The following is an 18,186-nucleotide window of genomic DNA, read 5'->3' as shown; positions in this document are numbered from 1 at the left end:
TATCCCTATGGCAGTTACATCTTGACTTCCTGTGTTTCTCCTACCCAGAGTCCTCCTGGACTCCTAGTCCCACCTATCTTGCTTCCCTATTGGCCATTTTGGCTTCCCTATTGGCTTTATTGACATATACACAGGACTTCCCCCATCATCTTCTCTTTTCTGTCTAAACAAAAAGAAAGGTTTTAACTTTAACATAGTCAAATTTTATATAACAGAACAGCTATCAAGTAAGAACACAGTTACAATATTTTGCCCATCAATGTTTAGAAAGATTTAAAGAAAATATCATCCATCCCATCTTTGTGAATCCAAAGTTCTATATGTAGCTTATCTTTTATCATAACTAAGGAAAAATATGATGATAGCTGTCTGTCTTCAACTCCATCAAAGACCACAGAAGGATAATACATAAACACTAGGATTGACAGAAACATCTTACTGCCTGGACAGTCACCCAAAGTTCCTCTGTAACGTTGGGGCATCCATCTTCAGCCCATAGGCCACAATGTGTCCGGAAGACTTCTCAGTAAAGCAGGAAATTTCAAACTTTCCATCTGCATCAGCAGTCTGTCAGTCATTTTTCTGTGTCCTGCAGAAAGTCTCGTAGACTCTTCCATGAATCAGGAACCCTGAAGGACTATTTGAGTTCAGCAGTCACTTTTCTGTGGGTCCTGCATATCCAGTTTATACAGCAACAGTCCAGCAGTCTAGGCAAGAGCAGTTTCTTGCCCAAATGGCTAATCTTGCCATGTTGAAAGCAAACTCCATAACGAGTCTCTTCGATGCCCATCTTCCTCTCAGACATAATTGGTGATGCCAGGAACAGACATTTCTCATTGTCAAGAAAAACCCTAAACCATTTTAAATGCCATTTTCTGAAGGTCTTTGAAAGGTTTGAAGACTATCTGTCTCAAATATATTTCTGTATATCTAGAAAACCTAACTTACCTAACAATAAGTTCTTACTATTATAAGTAACTATCAGTAGTCTGTATTTAATTATGCATTACATTTTAAAAGATCAGTATAAGCACAATACTTATTCAAGAGGAGAAATATACATATCACAAAATTGACCTTGAATTTGTATCAATAAGTGAAAAACCATACCAATACAAAGTACTCATTTCCATACCATAATCCCATTTTTACTTTAAAAAGAGATTGGTTATGATCATTAACCAATTATAAACAACCCCATTCAAATGAAAACAAAGATATAGAAACAAGATGAGAATTAGGACATCGCTCATTCCAAATTGCTTCGTGCTGGAAGGGGGCGCTATTCATACCATGGGGATCATGACAAAACTCAGAAACCTGTAAAGTCCTTATTTTCGGTCTGTAAAGCTGTATCATCTTAGCTGTTTTAGATGTTGAATCACTTGGGCCATTCCTTCTGGGGGGTCTTGGTTCATCAAACCACAGAAGCCTGGAAGGAATCCTCAGCTTTCCATTTTCTGTAGAAACATAAACAAAAACTCCTTTCCCAAGTAACATATCCTTATACTTAAATTTTGAAGTCAAGGCATTTTTAAAAGATATAAATTGAATTAATTCAGCAGCATTTATAATCAAGTGTACTTTAGTAGTTGTTCTTTCCTTAGCAATCAAAAAACTAAAAAACACAATAGCGTACAGTATCCAGACTTTCTGTGTTTTCCATCTTTATGTGGCTTATTTATTTATCTATTATTACTTTATTTCTTTTACTTTTATTTCTTTTTCTCTGAGACAGGGTTTTTCTTTGGAAATGCCTGTCTCTGCTTCTGGAGCAATTCCTACCGGCGTGCGCCACCACAGCCGGCTTCTCTATTTATTTACCACTATGTCGTTTCTTTTTCTCTCTCAATTCTACATATATGTTTAAACACACTGTAAACCTTTAGAGGTTTTTCTTCATCCAAGTCTGACTTTACTGTAAATCTTTATGTATTTCTGGCCACGTGTCTTATCTGTTAAAACCGCAGCTGTTTAAACTCCAGTTTTTCTAAGATGGCAGGCGTAAGCGTGACTCCAGCTCACTGTCTCAGTCTGACATCCAGCAAAAGTTGCCAGCTTAGAGATGTTGTCACTGCCACTTCCAGCTGTATGAACACACCTTTCAATTGTTAGCAGAGCCTCTTAAAAGAACCTTGTTGGTTTGTTTTTTTTCTGTCTCTGATATATTTTAATAACTGTGTGACTGGTTTAACAAGTAACCATATACATAGGTGTTCTTTTCTTAGCAACAACAGAAATACCCAGATTACACAAAGTGTAAAGAATTATGTTTTCTACCATTCTAACAGCTTTCCAATAGTGAACCTTCGAAAAGAAATCATTATTCCTTCTCCTTTTTGACATTCCCACTTTACCAGAAGTTCACTGAATTGCACAGTGAGAAGAATCCTGTGTTGGGGCAAGAGGGGCCAGATGCCACTGCTTAGCAGATGGCTCTGTAAACTCATTGGAGGGTGCAGAGGCAGAGAAGAATGTAGCCTGTTAATCTCTTTTCTCTACTTTCCCTTTTTATTGCCCTATATTCTAATGTCTGTTTGGACCTGGGGAAATGTTTCTATATCATCAAAGATAGAATAAAATTCATTGAGCACTTACTACAATAAAAGTATGAGTTAAATGTTCTGGTTAAAGTATATAAATTATTCCTAACAATTAGAGAGAGATGATTACTATTCAGTTTCATAGAAGGTGAAACTGTGGCTTACAGAGATTGGCCAAAGTACAACAAAAGGCATAGCCCAAGTAAATGGCAGAAACTGGATATGAACTCGGGCCTATCTATTTGAGAAAACAATGCTATTACTCATCATCTTCAATAGCAAGTGTTCATATGACTTATTGGTATACTAGGTGTATTGTTTTACACTCTTGGGGTAAGGGTTAATTTGTTTGGGATGTTACTATGGAGAGAGCATCATAGGGGGAAAATACAGGAATTATCAAGTTGGGATGCCTGTATTTGAAAATCTTGTTTTACTATATTGCCATGTAATATTGAAAGAGTTACACTATGCATTTTAGCTTAGATTCTTTTGTTAAGTAATAATGAAGCAAGCAATGGATATGAGCTATTTAGTAAATAGTCTTCAATAAATTCTGGTGGTAACTATAGATTAGTTTACATTTTTTTAAAAATTTCAAAAGTTGTCTCTAATGATACTGTCATGCAAGTTAAGTTCATTCGTCCACTTCATTCTTCCACCTGTTGGCTTAGGCCAAGCATGAACTTCGTTCATCCTTCAGACAGTAACAGTAAGTGTAGCATTTTACTCGTGTTGTAAGTACTAAAAACATCTAGTTAGCTTGGTAGTTAGATAACATGCTGTAACCATAGATTACATGTTTCTTTTTCTAATATGTACCTTTTAAAAAATCCTGTAGTTATAATTCAAATACATTTCCCCATACTCTCCACCGACAAAGACATCTGAAAAATTTGAGTTGATTTAGTTATTACCATTGGTGAAATGTATTCTAGCTTGAGGTTCTATGACATGTGGTAACACTGTGAAGCAAATGTCAATCTCAAATACCTTCCTATCTATCTCTGTGTATGTCTAGAAAATATTTTCTGGATAATCATTTCAATTATTTAAGTTTCAAAAGTATTATGGAATAATTCTGGCATTCTTCATTTTTATTTATGGCAATAGTGCCCTTACAGTTGCTATGTCTGTTTTATAACAATAAGCCTAGGGAAAGCTTCAGATAATGAAACTTTTCTATTGCAGGAAATGCAGACGTTAAAATTTGCTTCCCAAGTCCCAAGTGTGATTGAGAATACTGAGATAGTTTGTAGCCACACACCAACAGTGACTGAAAGTCATCACTCTGAGGTCTCTGAGATGGAAGTAATGGTAGATTACTTTTCTCAAATCATGGTTGAATGGACAATCTCATAATTTTATGTATGCATTTTTGTGCAGTTAGGAAATTTCACAGTAACACACAACTCACTTTTAAGCAGAAAACCATGAACTAACAGAGCAATGCATTTTCCTTGTTCCTGAAGTTCAAGTCAAATACAGCAGTCATTGTTCTGGAGAGCCAAGAAAGCACATTTCTGTATGAACTTGTCTGTGTGCATACTGGTGTTTCACTAAATATTGTCAGTGTATGTAAATTATAACAATGCTTTTTATAGACAGCCTATCTTAAGAGTTCTAAGTGGAGATTGTTGTTAGGTAATAAGAAAATATATTTTGAGTGAACTGAATATTAGAAGAATGGTTGAAGAATCAGGGAATTAAATGGATGGTTATCTTCAGTGAAATTTCTATTTAAATACTTACACTGAAGTTGATGTTCATCTTTCTATGCTTGACATGCAAAGTAACCAATTGTTTTATAGATATTTTGGTAGTCATTGAAAATAGCCTGGGTACTTTTTTTGGATGAATCTTATCATTCAGTCCCTCTGTTACTTCAGCAAAATATTTCTATTTCCCACATTTCCAAATAAAGACACTATGAGTCACCAAGAAGAGCTGAAGTTCATTCTTGTTTCTTTAGTTTAAAGCTCAGTAACTGGAAATTGGGAAGATGGCTTCTTAGGTAAAGTGCTAACCATTCAAGCATGAAGACCTCAGTTCAGTCTTGTCTTACTTAAGGTTTTATTACCGTAATTGTTGTCAGAGTTTCTTCTCAGGACTGCCAGCCCACCAAATAATGACACAGAGCCTTACTGTTAACTATGAAAGCTTGGCCTTAGCTTAGGCTTCTACTACTATCTCTTCCAACTTAAATTAAATCCTTTCTATTAATCTCCATTCTGCCACATGACTTTTTACCCCTCCTCCATTCTGTACATCCGAATCCCTCCATCTCCCTGGCATTTCCACCTCTCTTCCTCCCCGAGTTCCTATCTCTGCTCACAAGCCCTGCCTATCCTCTCCTGCCTATCTAGTGGCAATTCAGCTCTTTATTTAGCCAATCAGGTGCCTTAGGCAGGTAAGGTAAGACAGTGACACATCTTCATACAGTGTGATAAAATATCCTGCAACATGTGATAAAGACCATATCCCAAAATGACTTGGAAAGTAAAGTGTTTATTACGGCTTCTATGTCTTTGATGACACTCTTTCACTGAGGGTAGTCCAGGCAGGAGCTGAGACAGGAACTTAGAGGTATGAACTGATAAAGACTTCATGGAGGAATGCTGGCTACTGCCTTGCTCTTTGTGGCTTCCTCAGCCTGCTTTCTTATAGCATCCAGAATCACCAGCCCAGGGGTATCACATTCTACATTAAACTTGGCCCTCCACCATCAATTATCAATCAAGAAAATGTCCCTTAATGCAAGGGGAGGTGCTTAGTCTTACCACGACTTGATATGCATTTCTTGGCTGATACTCATGAGAGGCCTGCGCCTTTCTGAACAGAAATAGAGGAGGAGTGTGTGAATGCACGGATCAAGGTGGATATCTCACTACAAGAGTGGATGTTGGGAGAGAGGGGAGGTAGGGAGAGGGAATGAGAGGAGAGGAGGGTGGGAAAAGGCAGACAGAATGTAAAATAATTAATAAATTAAAAATAAAAATAAATAAAAATTAAAAAGAGGAAATGCAGAAAATATTCAATAGGCTTAGCCACAAGCCTACTTAATGAGGGTATTTTTTTTCTTAATTGAGGTTCCATCTCCTTAAACGACTATAACTTCAGTCAAATTGACATAAAAGTAGTAAATGCAAATTCTCAGGACAAGGAAAATTATTAGGTGTGGTGGCAGGTTTGTAACTCCAGCACTGGGGAGGCTGAGGCAGCCAGATTCCCACAGCAGTGAGACTTAAGTTCCAGTGAGACATCATGCCTAATAAAAAGGTTCTCCAGCCTTCTTGAGGATGCACAAGCACAGAAAAAAACAAACAAAACCCAAGAAACAGAACCATTGGCACAAGTACCTGTTGTCTATGGAGATCCTGGGGCCAGACTGACTGATTCTGCATGCTAGTTCATGTTGTAGTGGCATGGGTCTTCTGCTTACCCCTTCTGTGCCGCAGTTTGTCTTTCTGCAAAAAGTGAGAGACAACCAAGTATCTATCCTATGGATGCTGCAGAACTCAAATGAGCTTCACCCAGGGTAACTACAGAAGACAACGCAGGGCAGGTAGCAAATATTCCATTTTATATCCTCTATTAGTATGACAGGATATTAATATAGGCTGTGGCTGCATAGAGAAACTCTTGCTTAGCTCTGCCTTTATCCAGTTTTGAATTCTTAATTAAAAGACTAGCATTTAATTAATGCACAATTAACAAAGATACAGGTTAAGGCAGACTGCCCGACTTCCTCTTCTATTATCATCTGAAGACAGCCTGGTAAAAATGAGATGTTCTTCCCATTGGTGAAAAGTGGAAGGGCCTCTCAGAGTCCCCTGCCTCTGCTCACTGTGCTTCTTTTAAGTTCATCACTAATGGGGGAAGGAGTTTGTGAGATAAGCTTCTGTCAAAAATTCAGTGTTTCACTGGAGCAGTGCAACAGGATGAGGAAATGGGCAGATGTCTTGAAGCTAAAACAGCCAAAACCAATCCTAGCCTTCTCTTTTACTGGCTTCATGAGCTGTGGACCACTTAGCTAAGTTTTATCTAATTTGGTCTCCTCATCAATAAGTATGCACATTTATTTCAGGACAGCAAGAAGATTTTTGCCCCCAGGGGACATTAAGTCAATTGCCTTGGATGAGGAGAAAATATCCAGGTAAAGTTTATGGTTGGAGCCGGCTACTACTCAGCAGTGGGCAGGCCCCACCGGAAGCTAGGCAGCCCAAATGCTAAGGTGAAAATTCCCTGCTGTATGTCAGAGTAGCATCACAATGGACACATGGTGGGTGCCCACAGTTCAGCAATTCACTGTGGAATTTTTAAACTTAATAATGGCTAGTCATTGCTCTTTACTGCCTGTTTCTGTGTAGCCTGAGAATTATGATAAACCATGCACCTTGAATTTCTGAAAATTATTCTTTGGTCAAGAATACACACCATTCAGAAGAAGCCATTTGATGTTCCTTATGGGAAAATTCAGACAGAATGGCAGCCTATTATTACCTGGAAAGGGAAAGTCCTAGCCAGGTACCTACTTATCCTGAGGTAGAAAAGCATTGCATTATCCTCCTGTTTCCACAGGCTGGATCGGATCATTCAGTGAGATGCTGCTGGATTCAGGGCAGAGTGGAGCCCTCTCCCCTCCTCTCCTCTCCTCTCCTCTCCTCTCCTCTCCTCTCCTCTCCTCTCCTCTCCTCTCCTGTCCTCTCCTCTCCTCTCCTCTCCTCTCCTCTCCTCTCCTCTCCTCTCCTTTCCTCTCCTCTCCTCTCCTCTCCTGTCCTCTTCTCTCCTCTCCTGTCCTCTCCTCTTCTCTTACCATCATGTATGTGGTCCATGCAATAATCCTCTTTCTCCAAATTACTTTGTCATTTACAGGTGTCTTCACTCTCAGGAACAACAGTAGTCTCATCTGAAGAGTGTTTTTGCTCTTATTTGCTTATTTTTTGTCACAGGTAGTAGAATGTTTGTTTAGAAAATCCTCTCCTTTCAGATTTGATTTACCTACCTTTTGTCTCCAGGGTACATCATCCCAGTGGTATCCCTGACTTGGTCCCAAGCAGATCCTCTCCAGGTCCTGGGCATGTTCCTTAAGTGCTATTAGGTCTTTGCCTGTCTTCCTGGGAGTCTGACTCTGTGCTATTGATATGCCCATCTGAATTGTAATCTCCTCCTTGTTGGACTTCTCATGAGAGCATCTTCTGCTCTCGAGGTTTTCTCTTAACACTGACTTCCCTCCAAGGGATGCATGACTCACACATGTTCTATTTCCTCTGTGTTGTTCAAATCCATGGGTTCTCTGGCTCTTGAATAAGTATTATAGCATAGGGTGACTCTTTTTAAGCCATGAGAAACAACCATTTGTCCACAAACACATTCTCCCCCTTAAGAAGTTACCATGCTCTGTTTGGCTATTTAATATTTATTAGACGGTATTAGAAAATATTATCTCCTTATTATGTCACAAAGGGCTTTGTCATGAACTAAGGAAGTGCACACTTCAAAGACCAATGATTGTTACCTGAGTAGATTCAGTAAGAGCATGCATGATGAAGTGTGTGAACTATCTCCATGTATCATCAAGAGGACCAGCACAATTTATCGTTATGTTAGTCCTGTGCTAATATTTTGGAGGGAGTGAGGTTAAATTTCTTGCTCTTATGAGTGAAATACCTAAGAAAATGGAGATGTTTCAAGTTGTTCTAAGTCTATTATGCTTTAGAGATGTTACTGAAGAGATGTTATTAGGATGATCCTGCTAGGCAGTCAATGTTTTAACCCTTGCAACCTCTAGGCATTTCCAAATATCTCTTGTAGAATCAAATATCTCTTTCAGAATGTGTGTGTGTGTGGGGGGGGGAACATATTTTCACCAAAACCCCACAAAGGCTATGCATTTTTTTAAAAAAAGATCTTGGTTTGAAGTCATGTCATTTCTCAAGCTTATAACTTTAGATTGAGCTACTTTAATTTTAAAATGTATTTGCATTCATGAAAAACAAAGGAAAATAGCATAACTTAATGGATTATTATGAAAACTGACAGGTAAGGGTCCTACATCAGTTGTTTTATTTTATTTTTTATTATTATGTTAAAGTTTTTACTGGGAAGATAGTTGTGGCCTTGCTCACAACTGTAGTTGGTGGGCAAAACTGATAGTGACACAGATTTATTTTGTTGCTTCAAATGTTATTTAGATTTGTTAGGGTTAAAGTGATAAATAAGACACTACCCCAGAGAAGAAACAAGTCATTCTCAAAACAGCTTTACAATAACAGTAGTTCTCACCTTCTGCATCATTAGCGCTGGGAGTGTGTGTTTGTGTGTGTGTTCAGGTGATGAAATAGATAAAGTTAGTAGATGTTAAGTGTGCTTATATGAGGTTGATATAGTATTTAAGAATCATATTATTTGGTTCAAAACATTAACTCTTACTAGATTAAGCTAAAAGAGAATTTCCAAGCCTAAAAGTTACAAATCTGGTCCTGGGGCCAAATTGAGACACTGCTAAATGATGGGATGTTTCTCTCTATTTCTCAGCTTTTCCTGGCTCTTTTGGCTCACTGTTCCCTAAATGTCTTCCCCAGCTGGTGTGGAAGATGGCTATTGGACTCACATTTCCCAGTTTGGCAACCTCCCACAGAATACAGCATTTATGACCCATATGTTCTAGCAGAGCAGTCCCAGTGAGGACTCAGACCCACCTAGCTCGAGTCACACATCAAGACAGCATCACCCACTGTGCTCATGTTACAGAGCTCTATTCACATCAGGGTATATATCATCCCCTGGTGGCCTAGATATTGCTTAAGACATAGGGTGGTTCGTGGGAAACTTGCTTCAGGTCACAAAAAAGTTGAAGAAAAGGACAGAGGCAAATCTTTAGGACAAGGAAGGTAGGAACTTGCCAAAGAACTTGACCTAGATGAATAATAAGGACTTTGGGGGATGGAGTAATCAAGTATGACCTTAGCTAAAAGAAAGAGGGAAAAAGATAAATCTAAAATGAAGTAAAACAAGGAAGAAGGCAATTAAAGAGCCAACAGTCCTTAAACAGTGGAATAATCATGTCATCGCAAGCTGCTTAAAAGAACAAAACGCTAAACCAGGGAGTCAACATTCATAGTTACCAGCTTTACTCAAACCACTGCATTGCTCTAAATAAGAGATCCAAACATGAGGTGGAAAGGTGCTTCTGAACATTGCTAAACAGGAAAACTGTATCAATATGAAACAGAGTAGTAGGAAACTTGGTTTCTATTTAAATTCTATAATAATGTATGATCCTTTACAATAACAATCCATTATGCATGATGACTAATTTATACATAGATAATCATACAGAAAATAAGGTTCCTTAAACTTGTTGGGTAGGCCATGCAATTTGATCTCCATCAAGCCAATCTATTTTTATCATGGTTACATCAGCTGTCTCCTGATAGTACCTCTTCTAAAGACCTTCAGGAGTAAGAGACCTTTTTATAAATATATTTGTAATTATTCTGTCTCTCTCTGTCACACTCACAATCTTTAAACTATACCATTTATATACATATATATATGTTTTATGTTCAATTTGCCCTATACACAGACATTTACCGAGCATCTACATACATCCTTGCACACACACTTGCAGCCTGACCTGTGTATATTAGTGTGGTGTAGAATTCATGAGGAAGGAGGATATCACTATAGCCCATAGCTTCCTGTAGAAAGCAGCCATTAAATCAATAAACCCGGAAGAACACATATACACTGTGCATGTAAATATGTAAACATATGAGAGAGCGAGAGAGAGAGCAAGAGAAAGAGAGAGAGGGGGAGGGAGGGAGGGAGGGAGAGAGAGAGAGAGAGAGAGAGAGAGAGAGAGAGAGAGAGAGAGAGAGAGAATATGTCAGGCTTGTACATATATGATGTTATGAAAATATGAAATCCAGGGTCAAGAGATTGGGATGAGCTTAAATTGCCCATGGGGAATAGATAGGTAAACCCATTCTGTGAAGTCATATTTCAGCTGTGTTTGTGCTGATATGAGCAAATTAAGCCGGTATAAATTAGAAGAGTGTGTGAGTGTGTGTTTCTGCGAGGGGAGAACAAATTGAAAACCCTCAAGTGTAAAAAGGGGCAGGGGGCAGGAGCTGAAGTGAGATGATGGCTTTCTTTATTGCCGTGCACTAACTCTTCTGTAAAATGCATTCCAACTGGCCAAGGGGGCTGTCTTTTATCCATTTCCAGTCCTCAGAGCATCCATATGTTGGGTCTGATGGCACTGTCTCTGCTTCCAATCAACCCTTCTGTGCTACTCTTTGTGATGACAGGACTAGGATTCAGTGTCACCACACTGCCTAACCAGTCACACAAGGACACTCTTCATGTACACAGCTGTCTTTCTGTTAGACTTTGTCAGCAATAGATGCTGAGGAGGGTGTGAGACCTGCATCTGAGAAGGACTCCTGACTTGATTCAAGCTTCTGTTTTACTTTGCCCCAGAGCCATTGGCTCTAGTTCTCCCTCCATCATGATCCTGAGAGGTAGACTCCTTCAGGTACCTTCACCAGCAGACTTTCCTCAGACATCTGGTCCCTCCTCCACCAGACACCTCTTTTAAGCTGTTTAGGCATTAACCTTTGCATATTCTTCAATTCATCTTTCCAGACAGTAGCCATAGCCCCCAGTCACTCAGACCATCAGGTCTATCCTCCCAAAGTCTGTTTTTCCACCTTGCATTGAATTCTCCCTGTTAAGATCACTGGAGGCGTATCTGCATCCCTCACTGATCTGTGGATGCCTTACTTGCTCATATAACCACCTCTTAAATAGGCATCCCAGCCGGGCCCACCCAACACCAAATGCCCTTGAGTGAAGAGAAGGTCTGCCAGGAACCAGAAACGATGATTGTCCAGTGAAAGGATTCTTACTGTCCAGAAGCTTAACAGCCTGCCTATCCCCAATCTCCAACATTCAATGTATCTTTAAAGGTTAGCAGAATTAGAAAAACATCAATTTGCTTGTTATTGAGTATTCAGTTGTGAAAGCAAGAGGGTCTTTTAGCAGCCTTGATAAATTAAATCTGGCCACTTCTCTCCTAGACTGGAAGGCTCCTACATCATTGACGGAGTAGTCATGGAGTACCAGCTTTCCCAGATGATGCTTTAATGTAGAACATTGTACTCCCAGCCATTAGCAGGTGAAGAATTTGAAGTGTGGGTAGGTTACAGAGATGCCTCCTTTAAAAATGCATAAGCACTTTGTGAGTTTGCTAAGTCATGTCTCACTCAGCTGGCCTTAAATTTTTCATGGAGGAGGCATATTTTGTAGGCTTTCCCCTCCTACTTCTTACCAGTAAGAACCTCTCTACTCAGGACTCCATGGAAGCTGGGACACATGATTGGTCCTTAATGTTGCTGAGAAATAAAATATTCAAAGATTTGGATGTAGATATTTGGAAAGCTGATTTTTCCACTTGCCCTGAATTTAATTTAAAATACCAAGTTCTTCCTGTCCTGTTCAGAAATAGTTCAGGTAAATTGTTATACTAGAGGACTCATCTACTTGTTAACTTTTAAGCACTGCACTGGAAGACTTCTTTCTTCCAAAAATATCCCTGGTCACATGGTACCTGCCATATACTTTTTGTGCTCATCATTATTCTCCATTCAAATGCCAAGTCTGGCATTACCAGATACTCAAGTTAACACTTTTCTACAGTGTCCAGCTATAGCTGTAGTGTCCTTCCTAATGAGGCCCTTGAGTCATCAGTAAATATTGAGTGTAAATTGGTAGCAGAATCATCATTATGTCTGTCAAATTCCTAGTTGGAATGTTTGTACTGACTGAGGTCTTGCTTGCTGTATAGTCAATATATTTGAACGAATGGAGTATGGAGTATGTATTCTGTGCTACAGACTGCGACATCTTTTACTTTAATGGTTTCACTTAATTTTCTTCAAGAATCTATGAACAAAAACTATTAGTTTACTTATTTTTCAGGTTACTCTAAGATATCTCAGGTAATTGCTCTGAAGACACACAGTTGTCCGATTGTGGTACTTGATGCTGGGGCCCAAGATATTTTCTGCCATGTGTTCAACTTGAAACATCTGAAAGCACATTTTAAAGCACATTTTCTCACTCATCAAACATTTATGAAAGATCTGTTATGTGCCAGATACCAAAACTGTCACAGAAGCCCTCAAAATTATAAATGGTTTATAAAAAAAACCCAAAGCAGTATTATCAAATTTTATGTCCGGCAATTAAGTGATAAGCCTCCAACAGGGGACAGATTTTCTTCTCTTCTTAATACCATTAAGTTAAACTTTTCTTCGAATGAAACTATTCCCTCTCCCCCTTATATTTGGCCAATCAGTTGTAACCTGTTTTCTTGCTAAATGTAAAGACTCCAAGCAGTGCTGAAACATCACAGATTAGAAGTGAACGCGTTTAAATTCGAAGCACTGGGGTGTTTGTGGCACCGCTCCTCTGCATCAACGGGAAGATCCTAGAATACCTTGCCTTGCAGAGCTGACCTTGCGTACATCTTCCATGACTTCTTAAGGCATGTGAGCACGCTTCAGAGGCCTGCAAGGGCCAGGGGCCCTGTGATTGCAGCCCCCTTCCAGCCTAGCTTCCTACCTCTGCTGCAGCGGCATCCTTGGGAAGAGACTGCTTTAAGACAGCGCTTCCAAGAAAGAGGTGGTGGATTTCTCTGTTTAGTATGACTGTTTTCAAATTTCATTTTGGCTCTGTTTTGACTGAATTATTTCCCCCTTCTTCCTTGATTTCAAAACAAAACATTGCCCAAATGCTAAAATACTCAAATATCATTGTGAAATATTAAAATATATAGTACTGATAAGCTGCACTCAAATTAAGTTGTTCAATGTCCTTGTGAGAGTGATAGTGCCCAGAATGCATGAAAGGTAATAATTCTATTTGCCTGCAAGCAGAGGAATCCCAGATGACACTGAAATGCTGAATCTTCCCAGCAGCTTTAGGAGACACGCTGCAGTAGTGCCAGGCCCCTCGCTTTCCATGCAGTGCAAGGTTGCACATGAATACACAGGGGTCATCCCATATGGATTTGGGTGATACATAAAGGCTCCTAAGCAGATTCAAACTTCCTCTGGAGCTTGGTGACTGGAGGGACTTCCTTGGGAAGAGAACACCTGGGCAGGAGCAGAGACATACATTTCTATTGACTTATCAGGACTTACACGTAAAGTATTTTGCCACCTTGTTTTAAGGTCTCTTATGATTATATATATATATATATGTAGTATATATATAATGTATATTATATTCATATCCTCCCTGTTTCTGTTTCTTTCCTTCATTTCCCTTCCTTATCCTATTCCTTTCTTTCCTTTCCTTTTTCCTCCATGCTAAATTTAATTTCTAAACATTCTCCAGTGGACCAAGTTAGATAAACTTGGGTCTGAAGTGATTACTTTTATTCAGTTCAATTCATTGGAACTACTTTGCTTTGAGTTATATTAATAAAGAATGACCCTATTGTCAGGCAACTGAGACACATTCTGTAGACTAGAAGTGAGAATTATTCCCCTCAAATTCCCTGACAGACCAAAGCCTTTTTCATTGCAGATATTCTCAAGCACTGGCTGGCGCATGTCGAGCAGTTTCTCCATTGCACAAAAGATATTTATTTGTAATAACTAAGAATAGCTATGGCATTACTGTCATTATGATTCCTTTTGGCTAATCGGATTGTTGCATTTAATTTAATAGCTATGTAAGTACAATGATCACACAGTTTCATGTTATAAAATGACTAGATGAGTTAGGAATTCTGGGGCTGTGATTTAGAGAAAAATATTTTTACTTCCTCTGGAAAAAATATGACTAGTTGTCATGTGTGAAAATCTTTTATACATGCGAAATATAGACATTTCATTGGTAGTCAAGGGCTGAGTTTTTTTTAAATAGGTTCATTTACTTGATCATATTAGAAATGGCAGTGAACTAGATTTTTTTATCATGATACCTATTGTTTATAATAATAAGACATAGTAAAATCAAGACGGCATTTTTAAAAAATCATTGAAAATATGTATTATCTTTCTATCATATTAATATCATAAGAATCTTAGTTTCTCTTCACTGAGTGCTGGGATTAAAGGTGTGGGCCACCAGCACCCTGCCAGAGTCCTCCTCTTATTTATTCTCTCTGTCTAGATATTGACTGTTCAGCTCTTTATTATACCAATCAGGTGCCTTAGGCAGCAAGGTGAAATAAATGTAGCACATTCTTTGCATAGTTAGACATACATCCTTACTTCATTAAGCAAATGCAGCATAAACAAATGTAACACATCTTTACATAGTTAAAATAATATTCCACAGCATAAACAAATATAAAACATCTTTTCCTAGTTAAAGCACTATCCCACAACACCCAGCCTGTAATATATGATCAATATGTAGTATGACTCCAGGAGGCTTGGGGCTATTCAGACACTGGCAGCCTAGGGGTCATAATGTATGTTTGAAAAAGTTCTTTTGTGCCATGAGTGTGGATTTTTCAAAGTTCATGGAGCCACCAAGTGTGCATACTATAGCAGACATGCCCACTGACAATACGAGCTTCGGGCATGGTGAGACCCAGCTACTTTGAAGTTAGTACTTAAGATGCTCTGTGTTACTGAACTCTTTGCTACACTTGGGTGACTAGTTAGACCTACAACAATGAACACCTCACCACATCAACATTAGGAAGATGGTGGTTTAGTAGATGCTGGGACACATAAAGTACTTAACTGCAATATTTAAGGAACTTAAAAGTACAGCCATTCCATGAGCAGGTAAGTTTTCTTGGGTGAGGTGCACAGGGACTTCATAGAAATTCACACTTGATCAGTGTTTTAAGAAGCAAGAATTTTACAGACAGGCAATTTGTTCTAGGAAGCAATTAATTGACTTGGTTATAACACCTGGGCCATCTGTATTCAAATCCCAGTTCTTCCACTAAGAAGCTATTCAAACCATGACATATCTGTTAAGCTCCTGGGTCTTAGTGTTTCCATGTGTATAAATGCTGAGTGGGACTGTTGTGCTCATAGGATGATGGAAAACCAATGAGATGCTGAGGCTGATCAGAGCTGTCTTCACTGGTCGCTGCGTTTCCCCTTATGTAGTCTCTTCCTAAATCCTGGCTGCTACAGGTGAAGCTGGAGCTGAGGGTTAAATGTTACCCATGGAGAAATTGGCAAGCATTTTCTGAGATTACTGTATGTCATCGACTTCATTCTGCTTGTCTAATCTAAGTCATCCCTGAGACTCCAGGTAGTAAAAAACTATTATCTTGGTTTTACTGATGGTAGAACTGTAGTCTTTAAAATTTGGGTCCGTGAGGTGCCAGGGATGATAAATACCTGAATATTTTTGCCTAGGGCTCTTGAGTGCTATGCCGGTGTGCTTAAGCATGATGCCATATTCCACTAGATACACAAGTCTAATACTAGTAATGACTTAGCTTTTGAATGTCGTTGTTGTGGCTCACCTGTATTCTCGGAGGACTAATGTGTTCTGTCTCTGCACCACCCTGAGTTGCTGGCATTCACCTTTTGGGTCTGTGTTTGCTTTCCAGGTGAGCCTTCCAGGTGGTCCTCCTCTCATTGTGATTGCTGCTGCAAGAATGGCAAGGGAGACAAAGGCGAGAGTGGCACCTCTTGCAATGACCTCTCCACTTCCAGCTGCGACAGCCAGTCAGAGGCCAGCTCTCCCCAGGAGACGGTGATCTGTGGTCCTGTAACGCGCCAGAGCAATATCCAGACTCTGGACAGGCCCATTAAGAAGGGCCCGGTGCAGTTGATTCAACAGTCCGAGATGAGGCGGAAAAGTGACCTGCTTAGGACTCTGACTTCGGGCTCCAGGGAGTCGAACATAAGCAGCAAAAAGAAAGCTGCGAAGGAAAAGCTCTCCATTGAAGAAGAGCTGGAGAAGTGCATCCAGGATTTCCTGAAGATAAAAATTCCAGATCGCTTCCCGGAGAGGAAACATCCCTGGCAGTCTGAACTTTTACGGAAGTATCATCTATAGGGGAGGGCTGGGGGTAGTCACCACTTTGAAATAAACCTCCCCAAAGGAACACATATGTTAAAGGAAAAGTAACAACTAATGATCCACATTTGTTAGAACACAATAGTCCATTGATGTGCTACTGCCTACTTTAACTAGCTCACCTTAATGTGTAAATCCACAGGGTAGATTTCTTTGCAGATGTGGTACCAGAAGCAAGCTCTTGTGTTGTCCTTTGTCTTTTATTAACTTGAACCCAGCTACATGTGAGTAGCTCACAAGCTTTGGGGGTCATCTATCCCAAACTGTTTCCCCCTCCCTCTCTTTTTCTGCCTCCTTCCTTTGGCCAAGGATAGGGGAAGAGATAGGACCCATTGCACATGTCAAGCTTTTTAATTGTTCTTTCCTTTTATTTATGGGGTTTGGGAAGAATGGCAAATTTGTATGATTTTTCACTTATATCTCTATGTGCCAGTTTCTATTGACTCTGTATGCATGAGTACTTGTGCAACACAAGCACAATATATGTCTGTATATATGCACAACGGATGCACATGACACAGGACCTGGACTACAAAGGGCTGACACCCTGCTGCCAGCTGCCCCCACAAGAGCACTTCAGACAAAGAAACCTCTGCCTCTTTATGTAAACCCTCCTGGGCAGATTTCCCAGCCTCTCTTGGCAACACTTCCTAATGCTGAGTAGGCTCCCATCATCAACAAATTCTCTTTCTTATTTTGAAATAAATAACCTCAGGCTCCTTGGCATTGTTGTACTCTCTCCCTACATGAGGAGACAGTGAGATGAGCTAGTGGGACATTGTTCATGTTTATCAAACAAGCACATATCCCCATTCATAAACATAGCTTTGACACTCCCTGCACTCAGCCTTCGCCATTCTTACTTGTCAATCACCATTCTCTGCCGGACTCAGAGTGCTAACTTGCCCACATTTTATTGATGAGGCCTTTTGTATAATTCAGGCAGGTTTGTTGCATCCCCATGAGTTGTAAAGCTATGGACAACACCCAACATCCAGTAATCGATGCATCCAGCCTTCCGTTTGCTTGCTTTAGAGGATTTGTACCCCGACATGCTTCTTAATTTCTCATAGGAATTTTAAACTATATCTGTACGTTGTTGCTTGCTTGTGGCCAGGCTTGGTTGCCTTTGGATTCCTGGGGTTTGGCTATGGCCGTACCATGGTTTAGTTGTATAATTTCTATGTCTGTAATGACCCAAATGGGTGGCTGGAACACAAAAGTTATGAATTTGACTTTTTAAGATTTTTAAAAAAAAATATATTCCTGGCCTGTATAGATACAGTCAAAAAGAAATTGTTAACAATGTCTATCTACACGACTCTTGTCTTCTATTAATCTACCAGTAGTTCTTTTGTTCCCTTGTGCTAAATGAATGTCCAAAGACAACTTTCATTTTTAACATTCCTCACATATCTCAGTGGTAACTGCAAAAATGATTTGTCACTATAATGTGCCAAGAATTCCTAACTTTTTGTTTTGTGTGTGTACATGTGAATGTGTGTGTGTGTGTATGTGTGTGTGTGTATGTGTGTGCATGTGTGTATAGTTAGCACAGATAATAAAG

General features: G+C 39.5%; 1 protein-coding gene across 3 annotated transcripts in view; it reads left to right on the top strand.

Moving 5' to 3' along the window:
- Kctd16 (potassium channel tetramerization domain containing 16) overlaps positions 1 to 17,929 on the top strand; it is a 264,870-nt gene extending 246,941 nt beyond the window's left edge. For all 3 annotated transcript variants that reach the window (XM_013112761.3, XM_013112759.3, XM_021226647.2), the window contains one exon: positions 16,147 to 17,929. In XM_013112761.3, the coding sequence (XP_012968215.1) occupies positions 16,147 to 16,598 (452 nt within the window). In that variant the 3' untranslated portion in view covers positions 16,599 to 17,929. The remainder of the gene's footprint in view (positions 1 to 16,146) is intronic.
- Positions 17,930 to 18,186: the final 257 nt, after the last annotated feature.

Source organism: Mesocricetus auratus, unplaced genomic scaffold (genome assembly GCF_017639785.1).
Source record: "Mesocricetus auratus isolate SY011 unplaced genomic scaffold, BCM_Maur_2.0 Super-Scaffold_6730, whole genome shotgun sequence".
NCBI lineage: Eukaryota > Metazoa > Chordata > Mammalia > Rodentia > Cricetidae > Mesocricetus > Mesocricetus auratus.
Note: the sequence above shows the minus strand (reverse complement) of the source record. Positions and strands in the feature narration are given on the sequence as shown.